Below are 22,164 nucleotides of genomic sequence, written 5' to 3'. Positions count from 1 at the left end.
TTTCATTCTCAAGGGATCCTTATTATTCTTAATTTTATTCTTATTTATACGGTCATTTACTCCTTTAAGTCGAGAATAATAATTTCTTTCTTTCGTATAGTAGTAAATTTAATCCCTCATTTTTTAACTAGATTATGATAAATAAAATTTTTCATTGTTTTGTCTCGGATTGATACTCACAGTAAAACTTCTTTTATATATGGCTTTTTTTGGATATTGTTTCTTTAATTTTTTTGGCGATTTCTCTTTATCTTTATTTCTATAATGGAGTTTGATTTTTTTAAAGCATTCAACAATTCAAGAGTTGTATAGTCATCTTTCGTACCGGTTGACTTTTAAGGACCATAATATCAAAAACTCTATTTAGGGGCTCTATCCTAATCCGATGGTATTTACTAGGAATGACTTATTTATGGAGTTTGGTTTGCTGTAGATCTAGTAATGGTGGAGAGATGTCTTGCATATAACCACTTTTGATCTTCAGTATGCTAAGTTTAAATTTAGTTTTGACACATTTGAGTGAAATGGTCCTCTTTTCAGACTTTGGTACTGTTGTGTTTTCTCCTCCACAGCTTTTTCTTGACTATGTTTGGTGCTTTAGTTTGTTTTTTTGTTCTGCTGAGTTAAATATGAAGTGGATTTCTCTCTGTCGATATGCGGAAACTATATGTTAATGTTAGGGATCAAGTTACGGTGACAATCCGATATCATATCTAATAATTTTATACGGACTTGACTTCTAACAGAGTAGGCTATGTAAATTTTGAGTCTTTTTTATCATGTACATAGTTTCTATTTGTTTTTAATTCTAAATTTAGAATCTAACGAATTTGGTCTGCTTTTAAATGAAATTCTATCTTTAAATAAAAAAAAGCTTATACAGAAACTAAATGCTATATATATTTAAAATTATATAATCTTAATAATATAAATATTTAATATAATCAATGATTTTTTTGAACAAAATTAAATTTAAAAAAAATATAAGAACATATTTTGAAATAAGAGCAAATTAATAAAAGTTTTAAATATTCAAGAATTTAGTAGTATTCGTATATATACATATACATACATAAAAGAAAAATAAGCAACATTGTTAGTCATTTTATTTTAATTTTACAAAAAGAGAGGGGAGGAGTTGAAATGCTAAAAAAGTAGATACTTGGTAAACTGGATCCATAAAGTAGGATAGAACACAAGGGAAGATGCAATGAAGCATCTCCACTTTGTCCAATCCTCTTTTCTTTATTAAATGCAGAGAGAGAGAAAGATAGCCATAGAAAGAGAAAGAGAGAGACAGATCTAACGCCATACCCTTTCTTATAATTATTAGCAGAAGATTTCAACCAATTGTTCTCCACTTTTCCTTACCCCCCCTTTTTTCCTCCAGATCATCTTCTTCAAAGAGAAAATGCAGTCGATGCTTAACCTCCACGGAACCTACGGCCTCCCTCTTTCTGTTTCTGGGATCACCCACCATCTTCCTCTCTCCAACGAGTACCCTCTTAGTTATCTCTTTTCTCTCCCTCTCTTTCTAATATCAATAATTTAAACTTCCATTTTTTAATTATTTATTTTAATTAATTCTTGGTGCAGGTTGGTAGATCATGATCGCAGAAGGGAAGCTATAAAGAAACAAAGATCACAAGCTAGAGAGCGTTTGCATGCGAATCAAGAAATGGGTTTTGAAAGATTAGTGGTTAGAGACTTCCAGGAAGGTGAGATGAATGAAGATCTAGCAAGTTTTTTGCAGGATCCATATTGTTCTCTACTGGGTCGTACAGCTAAAGCTGCTTAAATGGCTTGTTTTAGCAATAGTTAAATCAATTAATTAATTAATTATTGTATGCTTTTTTCAATATTTTCTTAGGATTCTAATTCTATAGCTTCTTTATACTGTATAATTAATTAATATTACCTAATTTTGTTTGATTTGGCAATATTATTCTTTTTTGGGTGAGATGAGTTGATATTGTTTTCGTTTGTGCCTTTTGTACTATTCTACTGTTTTTGGACTTGTTTCACATTTTTTTAATAAATAAAATAACTTTTAAAATTTTGTAAAGACATCTTCTTGTACAGTACTCTTCAGCTTTGGGAAAGATCAAGGATTATTAACTCATTAATCTTGATGATATAAATATACATCTTCTACCTGTTTGATTTCTCAAGAAATAAAACAAGGTAAAGTAGAGGGACACGTCAATAGTTTTTTTTGGGAAGTGTGAGAGTTGAAGCCGAATCAAATTATTTATGAATAAAAATTTGATCGATTTTATTTAATTTTTAAATAAATTAAACTTGAATATAATATTTAAATTTATTTAATAAATACGATAAAATTGAGAATAATACAAATTGAGATTTAGACCATTCTTGGCGGATTGAGATTTAAGTTCAGTTCTATACGTATTAATTACACTATTAAAATTTATATATATTTAAATAATTAAAATTTAAAGTTAGATATTTATTTTAACTAAAATTATTTAGTTTTAAATTTATTAATTTTAAATTAAAATTCTAAATAAATTGAACCATTGGAAGCTAACTTTGAATTGTCTAAATTTATTTATTAAACGAGTCAAATTTAAATTTATTAATACACGATTTGAATTTAAAATGGATAAAACTTGAATTTGAAAATTTTTTAATAAATTAAGTTTGAATTTTTTAAAATTTAATTCTATTCAATTTATTTATATCCCTCAAATATAGATTAAATTTTAAAATAGAATAAAAATGACTATTAATGGAGAAGAATGTCCTGCATAGTATGCCGCAATAATAATAAAAAAAAAGCATAAAATCTTCTTATATAAGAGTCCAGACGTTCTAAAAGCCATAAACTCTTATGCCTGTATCGACACTATAACTGTTTTAATAGATGTTTATCATCCGTACACTAATGCTTTGTTTGGATAAAAGTGAGAGCCAAAGGAAAATAAGTTTTATCCAAACATAGTGCTAAAGTTAGAAAAAATAATATTTGATGAACCATTCTCTTAAAAGTCTAGGGTCTTTTACTTGTGGAAAACTAAGAAATTCTAAACGGAATAACTACCTATTCACTCATCATGACACTGTACTTTATAATTTTCTTTCTTTATTTATTTAGCAAAACAAATATGTTGAATTTTTTAGGAAATTAAAAAATAAGAGAATATTTATTATAACTTATAAACTAATTAAACTAGTAAATATGTTTTTATAAATTTTAAGAATAAGTTGACATCTTATATAACATTTTTAAGCTTATAAATTAAATGAATATAAGCAGAGGATTAACTCATTGCTTTATTTTTTATAAAAACTGTTTTTCATTTTTTATTTGATAAAAAAGTAGAAAATTTGTTATGTTGTTAATGTTTTGTTTTTATTTTTAGTTCTTGTTAAAAAATATTTTTAGAATAAAAAAAATTATAATTGAAAACTTTAAATATTTGTTTTCTTATTTTGGATTCTATCAAACCACTATGTTAGCTTTATAATTTTTATCAGATTGCTATTAATAATTTCTGATGTTGCTAAAACTAAAATAATGATGTGATTAGAATGAAATTATACTGTAATTGACTAATCCTGCAAGACAGAAAAAGTGAGACGGTGGATATTCACGATACTCACTCTGACGCTTTAATCAGTATATTAAAGAAAAAGGTAAATGAAGAGCTCGAGAGTATTTGTACAAGAGAATTATATACCTTTTATTTCTGTGATCGTTTCTCTTTTATACTGTAAGAATGTGGGGATAAATACAATATTTTTTAATAATCCAGAAATAATGTAGTCAGCTCGTTGGTAAGAGATCTTTATCAGCTAATTGATCGGAAATTTCGTGATTGCAAGTATAAAGGGAATCTACTGGATTGTAACTGTTTAACGGTAATTTTCTTATGAAGACTCGCCCTGAAGTTGAGAGGGTAAATCTGTCCTGAAACTGATCTAAAGCACCCGGATCTTCTTTTCCATGGGTGAGACCGCATATAGGTTTATCAGATTATTGCTACGTTATTCTGTCTTATGGTGACCTACTTTGAGCGAGTCTTATGTAGTATCAGAGATTCCCCCATTGATCTTTAATTCTTTAAATTCGAAAGTGACTGTTGTGTTCATGATATGGGGCATGTGGCTTATTTGTTATGGCTGAACGCTCGATGTCCTTACTTTCTTCTTACTTTCCTTGCCGATCGGTTAGATCCAAGATCTTGTCTATCAAAAATTCTATCTGAGAGATGTAGGAATGCCTTGATGAGCTTACGGATATTTTCTAGCCCTGACATGCTTTCGAGCTTTCTCTAGCCCTGACGGGTATTTCCTAGACCTGACGGGCATTTTCTAGCCCTGACTGGCATTTTCTAGCCCTGACTGGCATTTTCTAGCCTTTTTCAGCCTTGACGAGCTTTCGGACATTTTTCAGCCTTTGCGAGTTCTCTAGTCTTTTACAGCCCTGACGGGCTTCCGCGTATTTTTCCAGCCTTGACCGTGCTTCCAGACCTTCTCCAGCCTTGACAAGCTGTTGGACATTTTTCAGCTCTTGCGAGATCCTTGGCCTTTTACAACCCTGACAAGCTTCCGTGTATTTTTCTAACCCTGACGAGCTTTCTGACCTTTCCTAGCCCTGACGAGCTCCTTGGCCTGAGCATCAAATGCCTTAGAAATTTTATGTGAAGCATATTTTTCCTGCTCCGACAAGCTTCTTGGCATTTTTCAGTCCTGATGAGCTCCTTGGCCTAGGCATCAAATGCTTTATAAACTTCCTATTTCCTATGAAGCAGGATTAACACTCAAAAGATCGGCCTAACGTATACCCACCTTGAGACCTAGCATCAAATGCCTTAAAAACTTTATGTGAAGCAAGACTAACACCTGAAAGGTTGGCCTGACGTATATCCGCCTTGAGATTTGATATCAAATGACTTAGAAACTTTTTATGAAGCGAGACTAATACTCGAAATGTCGACCTGGTGTATACCCACATTGAGGTTTGACATTAAATGTCTTAAAAACTTTCTATGAAGCGAGACTAACACCAGAAATTTTTTTTAATGTATATTCATACAGCTTATCATGTAACAATGAATATTCCATAAAACAAAGAATGAATGTTGTAATTAATTTAATTATTAGTCAGAAGATTTGTATATTTATCAATTATAAATAATTTATTGATATTAAAATGAGTTTAAAAAAATTAATTAAAAAATTTTAAATGCAAATTTCCCCCTTGCTTTTTGTATCCTCCAAAACTTTAACTGGGCTTAGGCTTACAACCAGAGGCCCTCCATGGCCCATCCGAGAATCTCTCTCGTCTTCTCCTCGCCAACGGGGATCACATGTTACAGTTTCTTCGAGGCAGACCTTTCTCAATTCTCTTTCAAGCTTTATCAAATTCGGCTTCACTTGTTTTCCTCACCTCGATCATACAATAAGAACATAAAATTTCCATTCTTTATCTTTATTAAGCAGTTTCACTGATTCTGGAATATGAGAGAGAGCTTCCAATTCGGCTAGCGCATCAACCTGGTAGAAAATCAGCCATCTGAGTAAGTCGAAGCAAATGATTTCTATACGCAAAGATTTCTCGACACAAGTTTACTCTAGATACTCTTTTTTGATGCACGCTTGTTTCTCTTATCACTCTAAAAGCTTTTGTAGTTCTGCATTTCCTTTATTAACCTACTTGAACCATTACTCTAAAAGCTATTGTCTTTTCAATGCCACTGTCAATTCTTTCAATTGTATGAACGTTTTAGCCCGGACCCACATTGCCCCAACTTCCTTTTTGCCTTCAAATGCAAAATTTCGTGGTTTTTTGTGTTCTTTTTACTCCACTAGAGCACCATCAAGGTCATATAGAAGGAGACAAAGTAAAAGGTTGAAAGCTAGTAGGAAATCTGTTCTTGATGAAACTAAGTTTCAAGAAGCAATTTCCCAACTCCCATCAAGATTCACTAATGAAGAACTGTGCAATGTCTTAACTCTTCAAGACAATGCTTTGGTATGTTTTGATATATTTAATTGGGCATCACAGCAGCCTAGGTTTAGGCATGATGCATCCACTTTTCATGTTACTATAAAGAAGCTTGGTGTTGCTAAAATGTACCAAGAAATGGATGATGTTGTTAACCAAGTGCTTGCTGTTCCTCGTATTTGTAATGAACCTTTATACAACACAATTATCTATTTCTTCACTGAAGCTAGGAAGTTGACTAGAGCAGTGAATATATTTAACCACATGAGAAATGGTCCAAACTTGGATTGCAGGCCTTCCATTCGAACCTATAATATTCTTTTCACAGCAATGTTGAGTAGGGGAAAAAACTCCTATATAAATCATATTTATATGGAGACTATTAGATGTTTGTTTAAGCAGATGGTCAATGACGGAATTGAGCCTGACATTTACTCATTAAATTCTATGATAAAAGGATATGTACTTTCGCTTCATGTGAATGATGCATTGAGAATTTTCCATCAAATGGATGTGGTCTATAACTGCTTGCCCAATTCATACTCCTATGATTATCTGATCTATGGGTTGTGCGCTCAAGGTCGAACAAATAATGCTAGGGAGTTGTGTGATGAGATGAAGAGAAAAGGGTTTGTTCCAAGTAGCAAGTCGTATAATTCAATTGTGAATGCTTTGGCTCTTGGTGGAGAAGTTGAGGAAGCAATGAATTATTTATGGGAGATGATTGGGAAACATAGGTCACCTGATCTCATCACATACAGGACATTGTTGGATGAGATTTGCAGGCAAGGAAGGATTAGAGAGGCTGTGGACTTGTTGAAGGAGTGGGGAGAGAAAAACCTTGTGGATGGGCCTACTTATAGGAAGCTCGAATGTGTGCTTGAAGATGACTGGAAATTCAAATGACAACAAATGGATCAGGTATTGATCATCGGACTCCTTTGATCATTTTCATACATGAAATGTTTCTTCTACATTAAAAGTGGAGTTGTATATATAATTCATAAAATAATCTTTGATGTACGGTTTTGGTTTAATATGTATTTTCCTTGGAAGCCCAAATTGATGGATCTTAAATATTTTCACATATGTTACAAGTGATAATGCATATAAAAATTTGAAAAGTCGAATGGGTGTTCCTAATATTACAATCTTTATCAACTTCTCTGTGTTCAATTTTGTTAAAGTATGCCCAGGAATTACGATATTAAATACTTTGGTGTAATACGTATTTTTTAAGACTCCTGTCATTTTCAGTTTGACCAAATATAATCCTTATTAGTTTTCCGTACTCAAAGACTTGAAATATAATGTTATTAGGACAATGAAATTCACATAAGAAGCTGATATCTATTTTTATTCCCTGATAGGATCTAAGATGTGCTTGGAATTCTCATGGGTTAATATTAGCTGGGATCTTCTTGTCATTTCCAGCTGAGTTATTTATTTTGCTTTAATTTAAAGAAACTTGTATGAATTATGATGCAACAGTTTTGCTTGTCTAAAAGCAGAATGTTGATGTGATAATATTATATTTTTGCAGTTAGGTCAACTCAAGCTTATAAGTTTGACAATCATCAACAATTGTGAAATCTGTGAACTGTGGAACAACGCCTCAGAGAATGTGAGGATGGTGCAGCGTGGGCATCACTTCGATGTGGTACTCATTCATTATATTTGTTTTGGCATTCTATTTATTCAACATTTTTCTTGGTTGTAGCATTACATGTTCAGAGGAAACTTGAGATGAATTTGATTATGGAAGTGTTGATAGTTGAATATATACAGTGTACCAAGTTCTTTCTGATCTTCTTATCAGGAAATATGAAGGAATATGCATCATCTTAGATTTTAGAGTTATCTTTCTGAAGGGAGTAAGAACCAAGAAATGCATAGAGAGGATAATAGCTAAGGCTGTTGCCTGTAATCAATGGTTTATGATTCTACCATGATCCTCTGGTCTGCAACTACTGAATGTTATTGCCTCACCTCACACAGTGTAAATTGGCTAGTATTTTCCAGGGTTCAGCAATGTGCCTACATCCACAGATAGCCACCTCTGATTTTCACTGAAAAAGAGGTGGTCACAAGCACTTCTTTATGGAGGTACAAGAGATTTCCTTTTAGAAGTAGGAATAGGAGAAACTCCAATGGTAAGAATAACCTTTGGAGATCAGAATGTATTAGGCTAACAGCATTCCACTGTAATGTGGGATTCACTCTTTCTAACCCCCCCCTTCTCTCCTCCTCTTTCTTTATTTTTGCATTGAACTTTCTATATTCGGTTTCATCTCTGCATATAAGCTACAATCTTAACATTGACATACTTGTGTGCTGATCCATTGTCACTTAACCATTGATCTCAAAATCACCTTTAGCATTACAACATAGTTGATCGATGACAATATCTATTTGTCCAAACCAATTTCAGTAAGATGGCTTACCTTTTTGTCTTTCTTTCTAATAGAGTTTTGTTTCTACAACAATAAAATGTTTAGGCCTGCTCAATATTTCTTTTACCTGCTTGATCCAGCATTTGATTCATAATTTATCTGATTTCAATTTGGTGCAAATTCAATTCATGTATTTATATTCTTGGATGATATAGGTTGCTTTCTAGGTGCAATTTCAATTTTATAATCTCTTCTTAGAGCTGAGTAACTTGGCCAGATTTGAAATAAATATACCCCAGATCTTGATTGCAATCCTTCCTACTTTGCTGTAAAGTTTCCCAAGATTTTACCAAAATCAATAGGTGATCTGGAAAGGAGCTTAAGAAGGAATCGAGCTCTTGAAGAATAATGATATTAGGTTCCACAAGATGATTCCACTAAGCCCACATATTTGGCAACTGTTTCTGAGTAGTCTATTGAGGCACATGCACCAAAGTATGGCATTTGGCATCGTCAAGATTGTTCAGATGAAGTATCCAACTGCTGCTGTGTATTGAACAGTTTTAACTGAAAAAAACAAACCATGCCAATTCAATTCTTTTTTAGGTCTAAACTGTTCGTTTTGGAAAATTATCTTTAATGTTCAAGTTATTTGGCTCAATTCATGAACCGACCAAACTTTTCGCCCTTTTTCTGTATGTTGCTTTATACTATTGAGGCTATCGTTTCTTACACACCAACCCAATACTAAACTGCTATTGCCTTTTGGCTTGCAGTCTTGAATCCTCTCATGGTGTCTCCTTGTTGCTGTTGCATTTTCTCATCTCTATTGTTCTCTCTAACCCTCACTGATGAGTTGCTGTTGCGACTTGCCTAAACCCTGGGTCAGTCGTCATTTCCATTACCCTTGGTCTTCTCCTTTCTCCCCTAGTCACACCTTACTCCTAACAGTCAGAGTCACCCTCACGCCTCACTGTTGCTGGCTTGGCTCATTTTCTCAAATCTCGGTTTGTTCATTTGGTTGAGGTGATGATTTCTCAACCATCAGCCTTTTCTTGATTGGTCACCCTCAAATTTAGGGTTTAGGGTGAATGTGGGAGTGATAATTTATGAATGCAGACTTTTAAAATTCTAGTTGCATCTCTTTTATCTCTCTTTGATCTTCATTCTTTTCTCTTGAAATTTTATACTGATCCCATGTTTTTATAAAGTTGAAGTTTCAATCTTTATATTGGTGATATGTATGACCAATCATTTAGAATTTGTTTTCTTTTACTTCTGCTGAGAAATTTTTGTGGGTTTGAATTGATAATCCTTAGTTTGGCATTGGAATTGTAAATTGTAATCTGTCAAAAGCCTGATCAATTGATTCAGCGCGCACAGTTGTAACTGTAATACAATACATATATTCACTTGTCAAGCATAAATATGTTTATTTTGTTAATGCATACATGTAGCAACAATAAAAAAAAAAAAAAGGAAACCTCGTTCAGATTTTTTTTCTTTCTATATGTGATACATAAAATCAAAGAACCAAACTGAACCATATTATTTGGTTCAGTTCAATTTGTTTTTCATTTATTGGGAATTTAGTTGGTTCAGTTAAATTCAGAATCAAATCAATCCCGCACGGCCCTAGATCGAAACGGCGCCAAGATCAACAAGTCTTCTGCAAAGTTATCATTATATGAGAAGCAATAAACTTCATATATTTAAGGCTCAAAATTTTGTAAATAGCAAGTGAAACCACATAACCTAAATTCACATGATTGAATCTTAAAATTATATGAATTGTCAAACTATTCAATTGAAATTCCTCATGTAGTAGGATGATACAATTTTGGTAACAGATAAAATGCCCTTGAATGCAAAATTAGTGCTCTTCTGAAGCAGATTAAACAAACTCTGTCATATCACTGGATGGATAAGAAAAAGACATTCAATAAAATCTGCTTCTAATCCCCAAGGTGATCTAAGCTGGGATGTTTAGGAGAACCATGTTGATTACATTGTGAGACTTTCACCATCCCTTCTGCTTCCATCTACAGTCTCTCAACTGCAACATATGAAAGGGAGCAGCATGAGAGAGAGAGAGCGAGAGAGAGAGAGAGAGAGTGAGGAGTTGGTTGAGGAAGCATATATGCCAAAGGACATGCAAAAATTTCTGAAGAATCCAATAATTGCCTTGCGTAACTTTGCAAAATATGTCAAGAAAGAAGAAAAAAAATTGTGGTTTTAATTTGTCAACTCAAAAACAGAATGCAAGCCTCTTCTCCTACATTAAATTGTGTGGTTAAGATGTCTTTGAGGCTACCTTACTGACATCACAAATCTTGATCCCTGTCAAGTTGTGCTTTTGCTGCTGCTTTTTCTGCTTCCTCCAAAACGAATGATTTAAGAGATTCGACATTCCTTGGCCCTAATCATTTTGACAGCATGCCAAACCAAGTTAATTTAAATTATTAATCATAAGCTTGAAATAAATTATTGACATAATGTTACGACAAAGTAATACCAAAGGCAGAAGAAAGGTAAGGTTGTCAAACTCTGATAATGAGAAAGAAGAGTAAACGAAGTTTATTTCATTACTAAAGGACTTGTTTTCATTATTTAAAGTACAAGGAGGAAAATAAGAAAGAAATAAAGAGCATAGAGTGGGATATAAATTCTCCCTTATAAGGCAGAGATAAAATTCTCCTTAGAGGGGAGATTTGGCTCCTGACTATATTGTGCATTAGTACCAAACCTTCTTTTCATGTTGGATGTTAGAGACTGCCCAATCTTTGGAGACAAGCTACACCATGCCAAAGCTGGCAGCAGCTTATCACAAGCATATTATATTTAACAAGGAAAAGCCTAAGAATTTTGAAAATGGACACAAAACTGAAAGTCTTATAAGAATAACATTGAGATTATCTTATTTGTTGCAATGGCAACAGTGGAATCACAAGCCATGATAATGCTCAAATCCATTGCATAGCCATGATAAAACTGCATACTAAGGTCTTGAAATGTGGAATATGATCATTTGAATAATTTATACATGTGAAAAAGCAAATACAGTTAAATACACCACTTGTTCCAATCCAACTGGACCACAACTACAGTTGCTGGCTTCATCACAAACTAATAACTAACATGTCCTTAACAAAAAGGTCAGCCTTATGTGTGCTACATGTTAGTAACAAAGCATGAACATGAGCTGGAGAATATGCTAGTAGTCAAAGTCTCCCGTTCCATAATGTAAAATATATTTATTCCATGGCAAGCTAGGATTCTAATCCTTCATTCTACTAAACTATAACTCAACATTCATGCCTTGTGATTTTATCTGACCAATATGACTTTAAAAGCTACTACGATTCCATATAAATGTTCCAGTGTTTTTTTAATTTTTCTTAAGTCAGCATAATCAGCTGAAATTAAAGTGCCTTAACATGTATATGCCTTCTTCTATCAAATAAATCTATTCCATGTTAAGAATAAGAGCAGGCTTTCTTAATTGCTTCTTAACTATAGCTCCTCTACAAGTTACTTGTGTCTTCACTAGTTTATACAACTTTGCTCACGTTATTTGTTATGACGGAACATTTCCAGACTAGTCCAATAATTAAGAAGCAAACACATGAAAACTTTAAGCTCAATAGGGTTGCCTCCTGTTCCAGCCAACTAGGGACACTTTGCCTTTATTTTCAAGATTTGATTTCATCTAATACTCCTTCGTTCCATTAGGAATCAAAATTTAAACTCAAATGACATTTTCAGATGCAAAAAATGGCATATAACCTGAACATATGATGAATAGGCATTGCAGTCCTTTAAAGCTAAAAGCTATTTTCACCACTGTAATCAAATAGACTATATTCACAAATTAAACTTAATTGTAAAGAAAGGATATTGATTTTTACCTTGATATCTAGCAACTTCTTCTCCATCATAGAAGAGCTTAAATGTAGGATATGAGTGAATATCAACTTTTGAACATACAGGTCTGCTTGTTCCGCAATCAACTTCGCCAACCTCTATTTCATCTTCTCCTTCCATCGCTTTCCCTAGATCTTCCCATAATGAGCCCAAGTTCTTACTGGAAACCATTGTTACATTCATGAGTATATGTTTTCTATAATCAACTATAGCAGGCTTACTAATACGTTTCAATGATTGACTAAATTAAGATCACTTACCAATGCTTACACCAAGGAACACAAAATTTCACAAACCATGCAGTATCTTTTTCCTTCACCTAAAAAATAAACATGCATACAAAATCAGTAACTTCTCTGTTGATTATTATTTTTACTCATCAAGAGGATCATCAGATTTTGGGTTACAAGATGGAAGTTCATCCTAGTAAATCTCACTCACAAAGTCACAAATCCAGAGAGATTGAAACAGAGACCTCCAAATTGGAAACCCCATGTGAAATTGCAACAAAAAAGGCAGTAAACAAACACACACACATACAAAAATAAATATAATAAAAATGGGTTAATAGGCGACAAAGAAAAGCAAGCAGTCATCTGAAAATTGACGTTAGAATCCAATCAACCAATCACATTACCTCAAAAATCAAACGGCTAAACTTTATCCTAAATGAAGTTTGATGCTAGTAGGAAGCCACCAGATAATGCAATACTTAATTGGAAACTAAGGAAACTTCCATTTCCACTTCAGCAATTAACAACGTAATTTAATCAAATCGAAGAAAAATATTGAACATCGTAAATTCCAAACAAAGAAGCAGTAAGATCACGAGGTCTGATAAAAAAAAAACTTTCGAATATTGCAAAGTAGGAAAATTTTAACATAAACAGAAATTGAAGGAGGCGAATTAAATGAATGAAATCCAAAAAGCTAAATCTAATGTTATACATAGCTCTATCGGTATTACCTTATCAGAGAAGGTCTCAGGGGTTAGGGTTATGACTTCGGCTTCTGCGTGTATAAGAAGTAAGCTCAGAACAAGGAGGAGAAGCGGAAAGAGGAGAGAGGGAGATCGATTGAGCTTCTTCATGGCTGTGTAGATTATAATTTTTAGGTGTTCGATATTAGTCTGCTGCTATTTCTTTTCGGCGATTAATGGCACAACACCAGCACCCGAAACCTCGATCTAAAGCTCGTTTGTTCGGCACGTGATGCGCACGTGATTCTTTTTACTTTTTTTTTTTTTTCAAATTATCACCTACTTTTTTTGTTTTTTTTTTTAAATTATCTATATAATTGGAAAAATGTGTTTGGCCAAGCTTATAAAACAGTCTATAAGCTCTAAAAGTTAAATAATCCGTTTGTTTATATTAATATAATAAATTTATAAAAAGATCTTTAATATAAAAAAAATTTATACTCAACTTTTTATTTTAATTTTGATGTTATTTTATTTATAAATTAATTTGATCAATTAAATTATCATAATATTTTTATTAAAAATTTAAAACTATGCATTACATATTTATGAAGGAGGGTATACTTGCATAATATATACACTCAGTCAATTTAAAAAATAGACTTCACTTTAAAAAATATATAATATTAATAATTTTTTTTTATCAACCGACAAATACGAATTTTCTTTTATATTAATGGCTAAAAATTTATTATTTCGATTATACTTTATACTAATATACCAAACACCCATATTTCTTGTTTTTTGTTATATACAAATTAATTATTTAAGATTTTGTTGCGTTTATTAAAAAAAATTTAAAGTTTATATTATAAAATCCTAACATTATGTTATATATATCTAAAAAAAATAAATACTGTATTTACTAAAAAGGTTCAAATTATTTGAACTATAATAACTTTAAAACCTGTTTCTATTATTATAAACATATAGTATGATTAATAATTTTCTTATTAGCGTAATTTTAAGTACATTAAAAATATTAAATTATATTATGATAATAATAATTAATTCTGTATAATAGAAAATCCTTAATTCTATATGATACCCGTACCTCAATAGGCAAATGAGGCTCTGGCAAGCAATCGATGTGGAACCGAATATCCCATCATCTTAAACCTACTAACAAATTAAACAGCCATTGAGGCATTTTCTTATTGAATTTATTCTTTCAAGGTCGAGGACTAGAAGAGAGCTAGATTCACCGTTGGAGGAGCTTGAGGGTAATGATGCAAGTAGATTATATTAGGACACAGGAAGAAGCATAGCTAGTCAAAGAATCTCAAAGCAAACCTAGGCAAGTTTAGGTTGCCTTTTGAGCCGAGATATGCTTCATTTCCCTTGAGAACACCTCACGTTGCCATGGAGTTAAGATCAAGATCACGACTGCCATTAGTAAATGTTCAAAGAATAGAGAAAGTAAAAAAGAAAAACCAAAAATTTATTCACAACTATGAGAAACTCATTAACAAATTCTGAAAAACTAGATACAAAAAGGAGGAAATGCATAACAAAAAGCTACACGTTACACCCACTAGTCTGGTTGCAACCCTATTATTGTTCACCCTACTCTTCTAATCAAAACCCATAAGCATATCATTATCAAAGCTCCTGATCGCCTTCTGCACCCTCTCGGAGTTAGCCTTCTTCTTCACCATGTCCGGTGGTGATACTGGTGTTGAAGGCAATATAATAGACTCACGTTGAGACTCAATCAAGTGATGTAGGCTTTCATTGGTCATGCCATATGCAGCTGCAAGTTCAGGACCTTTCAGGGTTCTAAGGATTGAGCTTGCACCAGCCAAGAATTGTGGCCTGTTTTTCCGAGCTGACGTTGTGAATCCAAAAAACTCAAAAGGGCCTGTTCTTGATGCAATTTGACAGAACGGGAAGTATCTAGGAACCCAGAACACATCACCTTCTGCTACTCTAGCCTTCATTGCTTGGGTTCCGTTTGGATATACAATCTGTATTATGCCAGTTCCCCTCAATACGATTCCATACTCGGTTGCTGTTGGATTTACATGGGGTGCCATCATTGAACCCTGGAATGAAAATACACAGAAGGGACAAAATCAATGAGGTCATAGCTCACAGAGACATTGTTTCAAACATTTACAAATGAGAATTGAAGAAAGAACAATACCGCAGTGAGATTGACATGATATACACCAACGCCAGAATGTTTGAGAGGATCACAGTTAGTGTCTTCAAGGGCAATGCTAGATCCATAATTGTTTCGGAAGTCGGGGGATTTCTTGTAGATGTTGCAGGTTTTAGGTGATTTACCGGTTTTCTCACGCCTTTTCTTCTCATTTTCCAGTCCAAATACAGAATTCAAGAGTTTCCTCCATGACCATGTTGTTTCCTTTTCTACTTCCATGGATTCTTCTTCAAACTCCACCAATTTCTTCAGGTGTTGGAGTCTGTCTTTCTCATTCATTTTAATGAACTTTGCTTGGGAATCTTCCAAATGTACGATTGGACCATCTTTCTGCGTGGTCAGAATCTCCTCCAATTCATCCACTGTGATCTGCCATGGATAAAGCATCAGTAAGCTGAAACCAGCCAAGTTTACTTCCACAGAAATTTTAATCTGCTTACGTTGAAGGCAATTGAAAGTGTTTCAGGTTCAAAACCAGAGAGAACAGATGTTGGATAAGTCCCTCCACCAATGAAGAAAGACTGCAAATATAAAGAAACCACAGAGTTCAGTAGCCATGGATCATATCAGAGACAGAGAGAGACAACCAAAACACTTTCCAAACAATCTCACAACAGAATTGGCAGAAAATATGAAAACTTCTTCAGAAAAATTAAGGTACCTGGAAAGCAGTACCCATTCCCAAGCTTTCAGATCGATCAATGCAGCAAACGACATGAAGTCTCTGCCCTTCTCCTGTGTTTACCAAGTAGAATGCTGAACCAGCTGGGATTCGATAGATATCCCCACTCTTCAATCGCCTCTCTCCCAATTCATCTCTGTAGATCAATCCAAGCTTTGCTTCCCCTGCAATCCAATCAATATTGTTTCACATTATCATAATCTAGCTTTTGCAAGAACCCCACAAAAAATCCAGAGCAGCTTCTTTCTCAGATGCACTGTAATTTTAGAATTGATCATATGTTTAATTTTGTCTTAACGACATGCCTTCTTACTGCAATTTTGACAGAAATCTAAAACTGCAATGAACAGAAAGAGTATAGAGATTGGCGTACCTCTACGAAGCAAGATGATCAAGCTGGAGTCAAGATACTGAGGGATAAAAAGAGTCTTGGGCTCCATAGTAATGAACCCAATATGCATAGGCCTCTCTATCATTCCCCAACCAGAACTTCTCACCACCCTCACATTCCCAGCATCAGTTTTCACCACATGTTTTGAGTCATGCAACAGAAACCAATCCTCTCCTTCCCTTCTCTCCTTCCTTTCTGTCCCCTCTTCCTCCGTTTCTTCTTCCTCAAACCTAATTGCCCTGGTGACTCCATAGCAGAGCACAAGGAGCAAGAGCAGAAGTACAGCTCTGTTTCTCATTGTGGGTTGTGTCTGAGGAGCTTATGTTTACTTTGTTTATGAGTCTTGAGGGAGTATTTTCTCTGCTGGCCGCTTTGGTAAGGAAGAGAGATGGGGTTTATGAAGGCAGATGGAGAGAATGTAGAGAGGTACGTGTCCATCATGCAGAAATTGAGCATTTGCTGGCAGATTTTGTGTTAGACACAGTTTTGTAGTTCAGATGAGAAAGATCCGATCACTATGAGATGACTTAGATGTGTTTTAATGTGTAATTTCCTTTTTTTTTTTTTTTATTGAGGCTAGCCGTGTTTGCTAATATTAGTTTTTTGGCTGTTTCTTTTGAGAAGTTGATGGCTTAGTTCTTTGGCTGTTTCTTTCAGAAGTTGATGGCTTTGTCCTTAGCTATAATTTCTTCTTTTATTCTTTCCTCTCTTTTTTTCCCTTATCTATTATTTTAGAAAAGTAAAATATAAATATAACACAAATATTGCTATAAACAGATTAGAAAGGTTGGTTACTCATCGTCATCTTCTTCTTACTCCTTTTCATTTTCCGTTGTTTTAAGATTGAGTTTGTCATTATTTCATTGAAAACAAAAAAAAAAACGAAAGATTTTGTCCTTACCTAGTTCCGTCCAATCCTTCCCTTCTCTTTTCCTCCGGCCCTCCTGTGGGTTAATTTAATTACTTGGATTGGGCTTCAAAGTTTACGAGAAATTAGATAAAAGGAAAAAAAGTTATCTACACCCAATTTACCATAGATCTAAGTGCAGGCACATGAGTTCATTCACCTAAAGTTAAATGGACCCACTTTTATATATTTTGCATCTATAATAAATTAAATTTAATTAAATATTTTTTCATATATACAATTGCATAATTTCTATAAATGCACAGATTATTTACAGATAATAAAATAACAAGAAAAGTATGGTATACTAAGAATACATTAAATTAATTATTTAAATTATTAATTTTTTCAAAAATTAAAGTTATTTCCAGATCTAAAATTTTAAGTTGAATTTATATTTTTTCTATATTAATCTTTCACTTTAATTAGTTAATATATTCAATCAATACAAAATAATACCAACACAAAACAAACATTAAGTTTACATAAAATTGAATCAAATGATATAATTTTAAATTTATTGAATAAAAGCAATTAAATATCCATACATCATAGCAAAGAACTTTAATAAAGTATGAGTTATGGATACGGATGGCAAAGTATATTTTGATATAATATTATAAATATATAAGACATTTTTTTTATAATTTAAATTTGTCGATATTCAACTAAAATGTATATGATATAATTAATAAATATAAAAATACTCTAAACGTGTTAAATTAATAATATTATTAGCAAATTTATTGAACAATACAAAGTCTGCTGTCCAATTTGGCTTAATAAATTGAAATTTATATCAAATTTAATTATATTATATAAATTCATTCTAATATAATTGGTCAAAATATCCGACCGTTAAAAGCTACAGTTGAGCTCAGTATGCTTACCATGAAGCAACCAAGTGCGTCTTTCTGTTAGCGTTGGAATAACACAAAGCCATGTTAAACTCATGGAGATCAATCTTTGATCTTATTGCTCACACCCAAACAAAGCATAAAAGTTACAGTTGATGGCAATTGGATATTGAAAATTGGCACTTGATGATTGGATGCACAATAACCAACTCTTCTAAAATCAACTTTTTTTTTTTAAATTTTATTTTTATATTAAAAAATTATATTAATTGAATAAGTGTAATATTTTTTTTATTTAAAACATATACAAATTATAATTATTAAATACAAATTAAAATTATGATAATTTTAATAATATTATTTAATAAAGTGATATACAATCTTAAAAAATCAACTTATGGCACAGTACACGATTTGAAAAAATCTCAAACAAATAGTCGCACCGATTTATTTCTACAAATCAAACCTTTGTTTATTAAAATTAGGGGACACGCTGCGACAATTCCGCTAATAGTAATAATATGGAACTGAAGCATATGCATAACTCGGTGTGAGTGATAGTACACAAAGATAACCCATCAAATTTTATAATTCTTAAATTCCAAATAGCTCAAACGAACACATTTTGCCCAAACGAGCACACGGTTCTCTCCTTAACTGCTCCTATCTTAACGGTCACTTCTCCACAAAAATCACCACGATCACCCAAAAATGACGGAGTCACCCTCCCAAGGCGCCAACGATGTTGCTACTACTACCACTAGCGTCCCCGAGATCCCAATTGAGATAGTCACCGAAGAAGAGATGGCTCTTATTGAAGCAGCCTTGGCAGCAACTCGCTCCTCCCTCTCCTCATCCGTTATGCCTACAATTTGTTCCCCTTCTAGCTCCTCTCTGTTTATAAATAATGCCAGGTCAATCCACTCTATCACTTCCCTGTCGAAAAGGAGGGTTCCAGGTGGTTGTGGTGAATCTGATATTGAGGATTTGAGTGATTTGAGGAGTACCCAGAAGAAGAATAGGGTCGCTGAGTCATTATTTCATAGATTTAGACGGAGGAGGGGTTTGTCTGTCACCGATATCACTTCTGCGGTAATGGATGTTTCTGGGTTTGTTTTGAAATTATCTGAAATGGGGTTGGCTTACTTTTGTTGGATGAGTTGTTTGTATTGACTTTATGGTGTCTTGAATTCGGTATTTTTGAATTTCGACGTCTTGTGATGTTGACCAACTTTTTTCATCTGCTAAGCTAATACGTTCTCTTTTTAATCTAATTAGAATTAATTTAAATGTTCCTCTTGTTTCCTTTATGATTTAAACTGTAGGAGTGGTGCGAAAAACAAACGGAGTTTGGTCTTCTATTAGGCAAAATCAAAATCAGCAAAGCTATGAAAGCAGGCCATGAGCGCCATGTAAAACTGGAACAAGAGGTAGGATTTTTAAGCTTTTGTTTCACTAATTCTTTTATATTCATGCTCTCCAGCTGCCATGAATTTCTCATTCCAAGCTTATGTGATGTTCATTTGGCTATGTCAAAGTCAATTACCACTGTCTAACCAATATAGAACAAGCTTTCCATTTATTTTTTTGTACAATTACTTTGGGACTGCTAGCCGAGGAATTAAGCACTTTGCCTTTAGCTCATTACCTTCCATGTCCCTCTTTTGTTTATATTTGTAGCAGGTTGTTAGAAGAGTTAAAATTAGTGTTGAATCAGCTGAAGATGCATGGGCTCTGAAGTTCATAAATTTCATAACTGGTGCAAATCAATTATTGTTTGAGGGACTAACACGTGAGCTTCCACTGTAAGTTTTGTTGTTGTTGTGTGTGTATATATGTTCCCTGTAAAATTGTATATGCTAATTGGAGGTTGAAGAAAAGTTTCAGTTTGCTTCTGGATTTAAAACTCAATGGGTAAATTAGCTAAAAGGATCTAAAATATGCCCTCTATGGCTTGGCATCACATGATTCCTTTTTCATTCATTACTGCAATTCGGAGGAGTTGGTTATTTTTTATTTCCCCGTTAATGAATTACTGTTGCTTGTAACATCAGGGTAGGGTTTGCAGGTGGTGTATGGATGGTGGGAATAGTTGATGAAATCCGAATGCCTGAGGGAGAAAATAGAAACCCAATACTAGTGGACACAAAAACTCGTGTTCAAGACACCCGTCCTGCTGAGCCACAAAGGAGAAATGGAAGGTATGCTAAATGCAGCCTTGTAGTAGCAGTGAGCTTCAACATGTATATGTTGTGGTCATATAAAATGGAAGAATACTTATGATACATGGTAATGTGCACGTTTACTTTGACAGGCTACAATTGATGTGCTATAAACATTTGTGGGACAATTTAGTTGCTGATAAATTCTCCTCCAAAGATTTTTTTGATTTCTTTTCCTTGAATCCATACTACATCTTGTCTAAAGATATCAGAGAGAATACTGCTAAAGCAGGAATCCCGGCAAAGGTAAAATTTTCTTTCTAATTAAATTGTCAGTTATTTTCAACATGCAAGATCAGGGACAAATGGTCATGATGCCATTTCTTGTTACATAGGCATTTTATATTGAAAGTCAGAGCAATATTACTACGTGGCTTAATTTTGAAGAAATGAAATGAGTCTTTGACCTCTCTGGTTTGGTTAACCATTAACGACTCTTTTGATGAATTTGTCTATGAACTAAATGGCATAAGCTATTGGATATTATTAATGGGTTAATAATTTAAGTGGAAGTTTTTTAATGTAATTATTAGCTTGTAAACCTTGCTGTTGTAGTAGCTTTATACTTCGTTTTCCTGTGCAGACCCTTGATGACATAGTGAGATGCTACAGGAATACGTGCAGCATGCTTCTCCCTGCTGACAACCAGATGTTATTGAGGTGAAAATTTTGCTGCATCATTCCTTCCCATCATCTTTTTTTTTGTTTTATTTTTTGGGCATGCCTTTTCTTTAAAAAAAAGCAGAAGGTTTATAATGTGAATAAGAATGGAGTATAAAAAATAGAGTGAAGCTTTATACAATTATTTGGATGCTTTGGAGCAGATATGAACTTCAAAAAGACAACTCTGTGATTGGTGAAGATCAATTTGCATATGATCCTGATTGGCTCAATAGTCAAATTCAGGGATTTGTGGAATTCTGGCTGGGTGAAAGAGAAGCCAGTTTCACTCCAGAGGAAGAGCGTTGGAAATGCCGATTTTGTCAATTTGCTTCAGTATGCCCAGTAAACACCATTTCTGGTGCATCAAGCCCTGTAAAGAGTAACAGTCCTAATAGTAGTCCAAGCTAGGAGAAGATGCCAACTTTCATTCTTTGGGATTGTTTGAAGCAGCAGTCTCGTCAATAATTATTTACACCTCGGCATACAAGCTCCTGCAAAGATGCTACATATTTTCTAAGCTTCTTTGAAGCATGTCCTCTGCCTTTATGTGTTAGTGTTGTGTATTTATTGATGTAAGAATATTTGCTTTAAGCTTCCATTATCCATTGTTGTAAAGTAGAGTTGTTATTTAATAATGTTGTTAGATTCAATTGTTATTTAACAACAGTTCATTCTAAAATAGATGATTGTTCAGCTTATCTCCAGATTGTTCTGTTTTTTTATGTCTTGTACAAAAATGAAGCATATTTGACATTCTTGAATCATCAGAGGATTGAACAATAATCTGCACCGACTCTAGAAAAAACAACTCCACAGCTTAGATCCAAGGTTGATGAATTTAGTTAGTTAAACTATAATCCAAGGAAACTGATTTCTATGACTTCAAATAGAGAATTCTCTGCTGATAGTCAATTGTATGTTTATTCAATTGCATTGAATTGTCTTTCTCTATGGTCTACCAAACACGTCCATTTTAGAGTTTGCTTTGTTGTCTTGAGAAAGACAAAA

At 33.5% G+C, this 22,164-nt stretch overlaps 5 protein-coding genes across 8 annotated transcripts; 3 read left to right on the top strand and 2 right to left on the bottom strand.

Moving 5' to 3' along the window:
- Positions 1 to 1,092: 1,092 nt before the first annotated feature.
- LOC110627004 lies at positions 1,093 to 1,960 on the top strand. Of its 2 annotated transcripts, none has more exons than XM_043962159.1 (2): positions 1,093 to 1,509; positions 1,597 to 1,960. In XM_043962159.1, the coding sequence occupies exons 1-2, from the start codon at positions 1,412 to 1,414 to the stop codon at positions 1,796 to 1,798; spliced, it is 300 nt and encodes a 99-aa protein (XP_043818094.1). In that variant the 5' UTR covers positions 1,093 to 1,411; the 3' UTR covers positions 1,799 to 1,960. The 2 variants fall into 2 exon arrangements, with proteins under 2 accessions (XP_043818094.1, XP_021628912.1); XM_021773220.2 differs by having other exon boundaries at positions 1,110 to 1,497.
- A 3,309-nt stretch (positions 1,961 to 5,269) lies between these two features.
- Positions 5,270 to 8,261, top strand: LOC110626653 (pentatricopeptide repeat-containing protein At2g27800, mitochondrial-like). The gene is given in 4 exon segments (XM_021772691.2): positions 5,270 to 6,864; positions 6,866 to 6,895; positions 7,518 to 7,634; positions 7,794 to 8,261. Coding segments are annotated over 3 exon segments (1,338 nt in total). The 5' UTR covers positions 5,270 to 5,560; the 3' UTR covers positions 7,522 to 7,634; positions 7,794 to 8,261.
- Positions 8,262 to 9,753: 1,492 nt separating this feature from the next.
- LOC110626654 (protein disulfide-isomerase 5-1) lies at positions 9,754 to 13,459 on the bottom strand. 2 transcript variants are annotated; one of them, XM_021772693.2, is made up of 5 exons: positions 13,259 to 13,459; positions 12,552 to 12,610; positions 12,276 to 12,451; positions 10,682 to 10,786; positions 9,754 to 10,036 (listed from the first exon to the last, which is right to left on the bottom strand). In XM_021772693.2, the coding sequence occupies exons 1-4, from the start codon at positions 13,379 to 13,381 to the stop codon at positions 10,692 to 10,694; spliced, it is 453 nt and encodes a 150-aa protein (XP_021628385.1). In that variant the 5' UTR covers positions 13,382 to 13,459; the 3' UTR covers positions 9,754 to 10,036; positions 10,682 to 10,691. The 2 variants fall into 2 exon arrangements, with proteins under 2 accessions (XP_021628385.1, XP_021628384.1); XM_021772692.2 differs by lacking the exon at positions 9,754 to 10,036 and adding an exon at positions 10,119 to 10,423 and having other exon boundaries at positions 13,259 to 13,458.
- A 1,230-nt stretch (positions 13,460 to 14,689) lies between these two features.
- On the bottom strand, positions 14,690 to 16,987 carry LOC110626652 (vicilin-like seed storage protein At2g28490). The gene is made up of 5 exons (XM_021772690.2): positions 16,490 to 16,987; positions 16,096 to 16,280; positions 15,875 to 15,955; positions 15,417 to 15,803; positions 14,690 to 15,315 (listed from the first exon to the last, which is right to left on the bottom strand). Exons 1-5 carry the CDS (start codon positions 16,803 to 16,805, stop codon positions 14,845 to 14,847), a joined length of 1,440 nt encoding a protein of 479 aa, XP_021628382.1. The 5' UTR covers positions 16,806 to 16,987; the 3' UTR covers positions 14,690 to 14,844.
- Positions 16,988 to 18,875: 1,888 nt separating this feature from the next.
- On the top strand, positions 18,876 to 21,860 carry LOC110626751 (exonuclease V, chloroplastic). 2 transcript variants are annotated; one of them, XM_021772820.2, is made up of 7 exons: positions 18,876 to 19,363; positions 19,597 to 19,701; positions 19,955 to 20,076; positions 20,326 to 20,472; positions 20,586 to 20,739; positions 21,077 to 21,153; positions 21,318 to 21,860. In XM_021772820.2, the coding sequence occupies exons 1-7, from the start codon at positions 18,983 to 18,985 to the stop codon at positions 21,562 to 21,564; spliced, it is 1,233 nt and encodes a 410-aa protein (XP_021628512.1). In that variant the 5' UTR covers positions 18,876 to 18,982; the 3' UTR covers positions 21,565 to 21,860. The 2 variants fall into 2 exon arrangements, with proteins under 2 accessions (XP_021628512.1, XP_021628511.1); XM_021772819.2 differs by having other exon boundaries at positions 19,952 to 20,076.
- The last annotated feature ends 304 nt before the right edge of the window (positions 21,861 to 22,164 follow it).

This window comes from Manihot esculenta, chromosome 11 (genome assembly GCF_001659605.2).
Source record: "Manihot esculenta cultivar AM560-2 chromosome 11, M.esculenta_v8, whole genome shotgun sequence".
In the NCBI taxonomy this organism is placed as follows: Eukaryota; Viridiplantae; Streptophyta; class Magnoliopsida; order Malpighiales; family Euphorbiaceae; genus Manihot; species Manihot esculenta.
This window is presented reverse-complemented; position numbering and strand designations above follow the sequence as displayed.

Bases quoted from the DNA above. Each gene is read 5' to 3' on its own strand.
- LOC110626652 (XM_021772690.2), bottom strand. From the start codon at position 16,805: ATGAGAAACAGAGCTGTACTTCTGCTCTTGCTCCTTGTGCTCTGCTAT. The intron at 15,956-16,095 runs GTACCTTAATTT...TTATATTTGCAG, and splicing joins GAATGGGTACTGCTTTCCAG to TCTTTCTTCATTGGTGGAGG. The intron at 15,316-15,416 runs GTATTGTTCTTT...TTTTCATTCCAG, and splicing joins ATCATGTCAATCTCACTGCG to GGTTCAATGATGGCACCCCA.
- LOC110626654 (XM_021772693.2), bottom strand. From the start codon at position 13,381: ATGAAGAAGCTCAATCGATCTCCCTCTCTCCTCTTTCCGCTTCTCCTC. The intron at 12,452-12,551 runs GTAAGTGATCTT...AATGGTTTCCAG, and splicing joins GTTCCTTGGTGTAAGCATTG to TAAGAACTTGGGCTCATTAT. The intron at 10,787-12,275 runs GTAAAAATCAAT...CAAAATGATTAG, and splicing joins AGAAGTTGCTAGATATCAAG to GGCCAAGGAATGTCGAATCT.
- LOC110627004 (XM_043962159.1), top strand. From the start codon at position 1,412: ATGCAGTCGATGCTTAACCTCCACGGAACCTACGGCCTCCCTCTTTCT. The intron at 1,510-1,596 runs TTATCTCTTTTC...TTCTTGGTGCAG, and splicing joins TCCAACGAGTACCCTCTTAG to GTTGGTAGATCATGATCGCA.
- LOC110626751 (XM_021772819.2), top strand. From the start codon at position 18,983: ATGACGGAGTCACCCTCCCAAGGCGCCAACGATGTTGCTACTACTACC. The intron at 19,702-19,951 runs GTAGGATTTTTA...TTATATTTGTAG, and splicing joins ATGTAAAACTGGAACAAGAG to CAGGTTGTTAGAAGAGTTAA. The intron at 20,740-21,076 runs GTAAAATTTTCT...TTTCCTGTGCAG, and splicing joins AAGCAGGAATCCCGGCAAAG to ACCCTTGATGACATAGTGAG.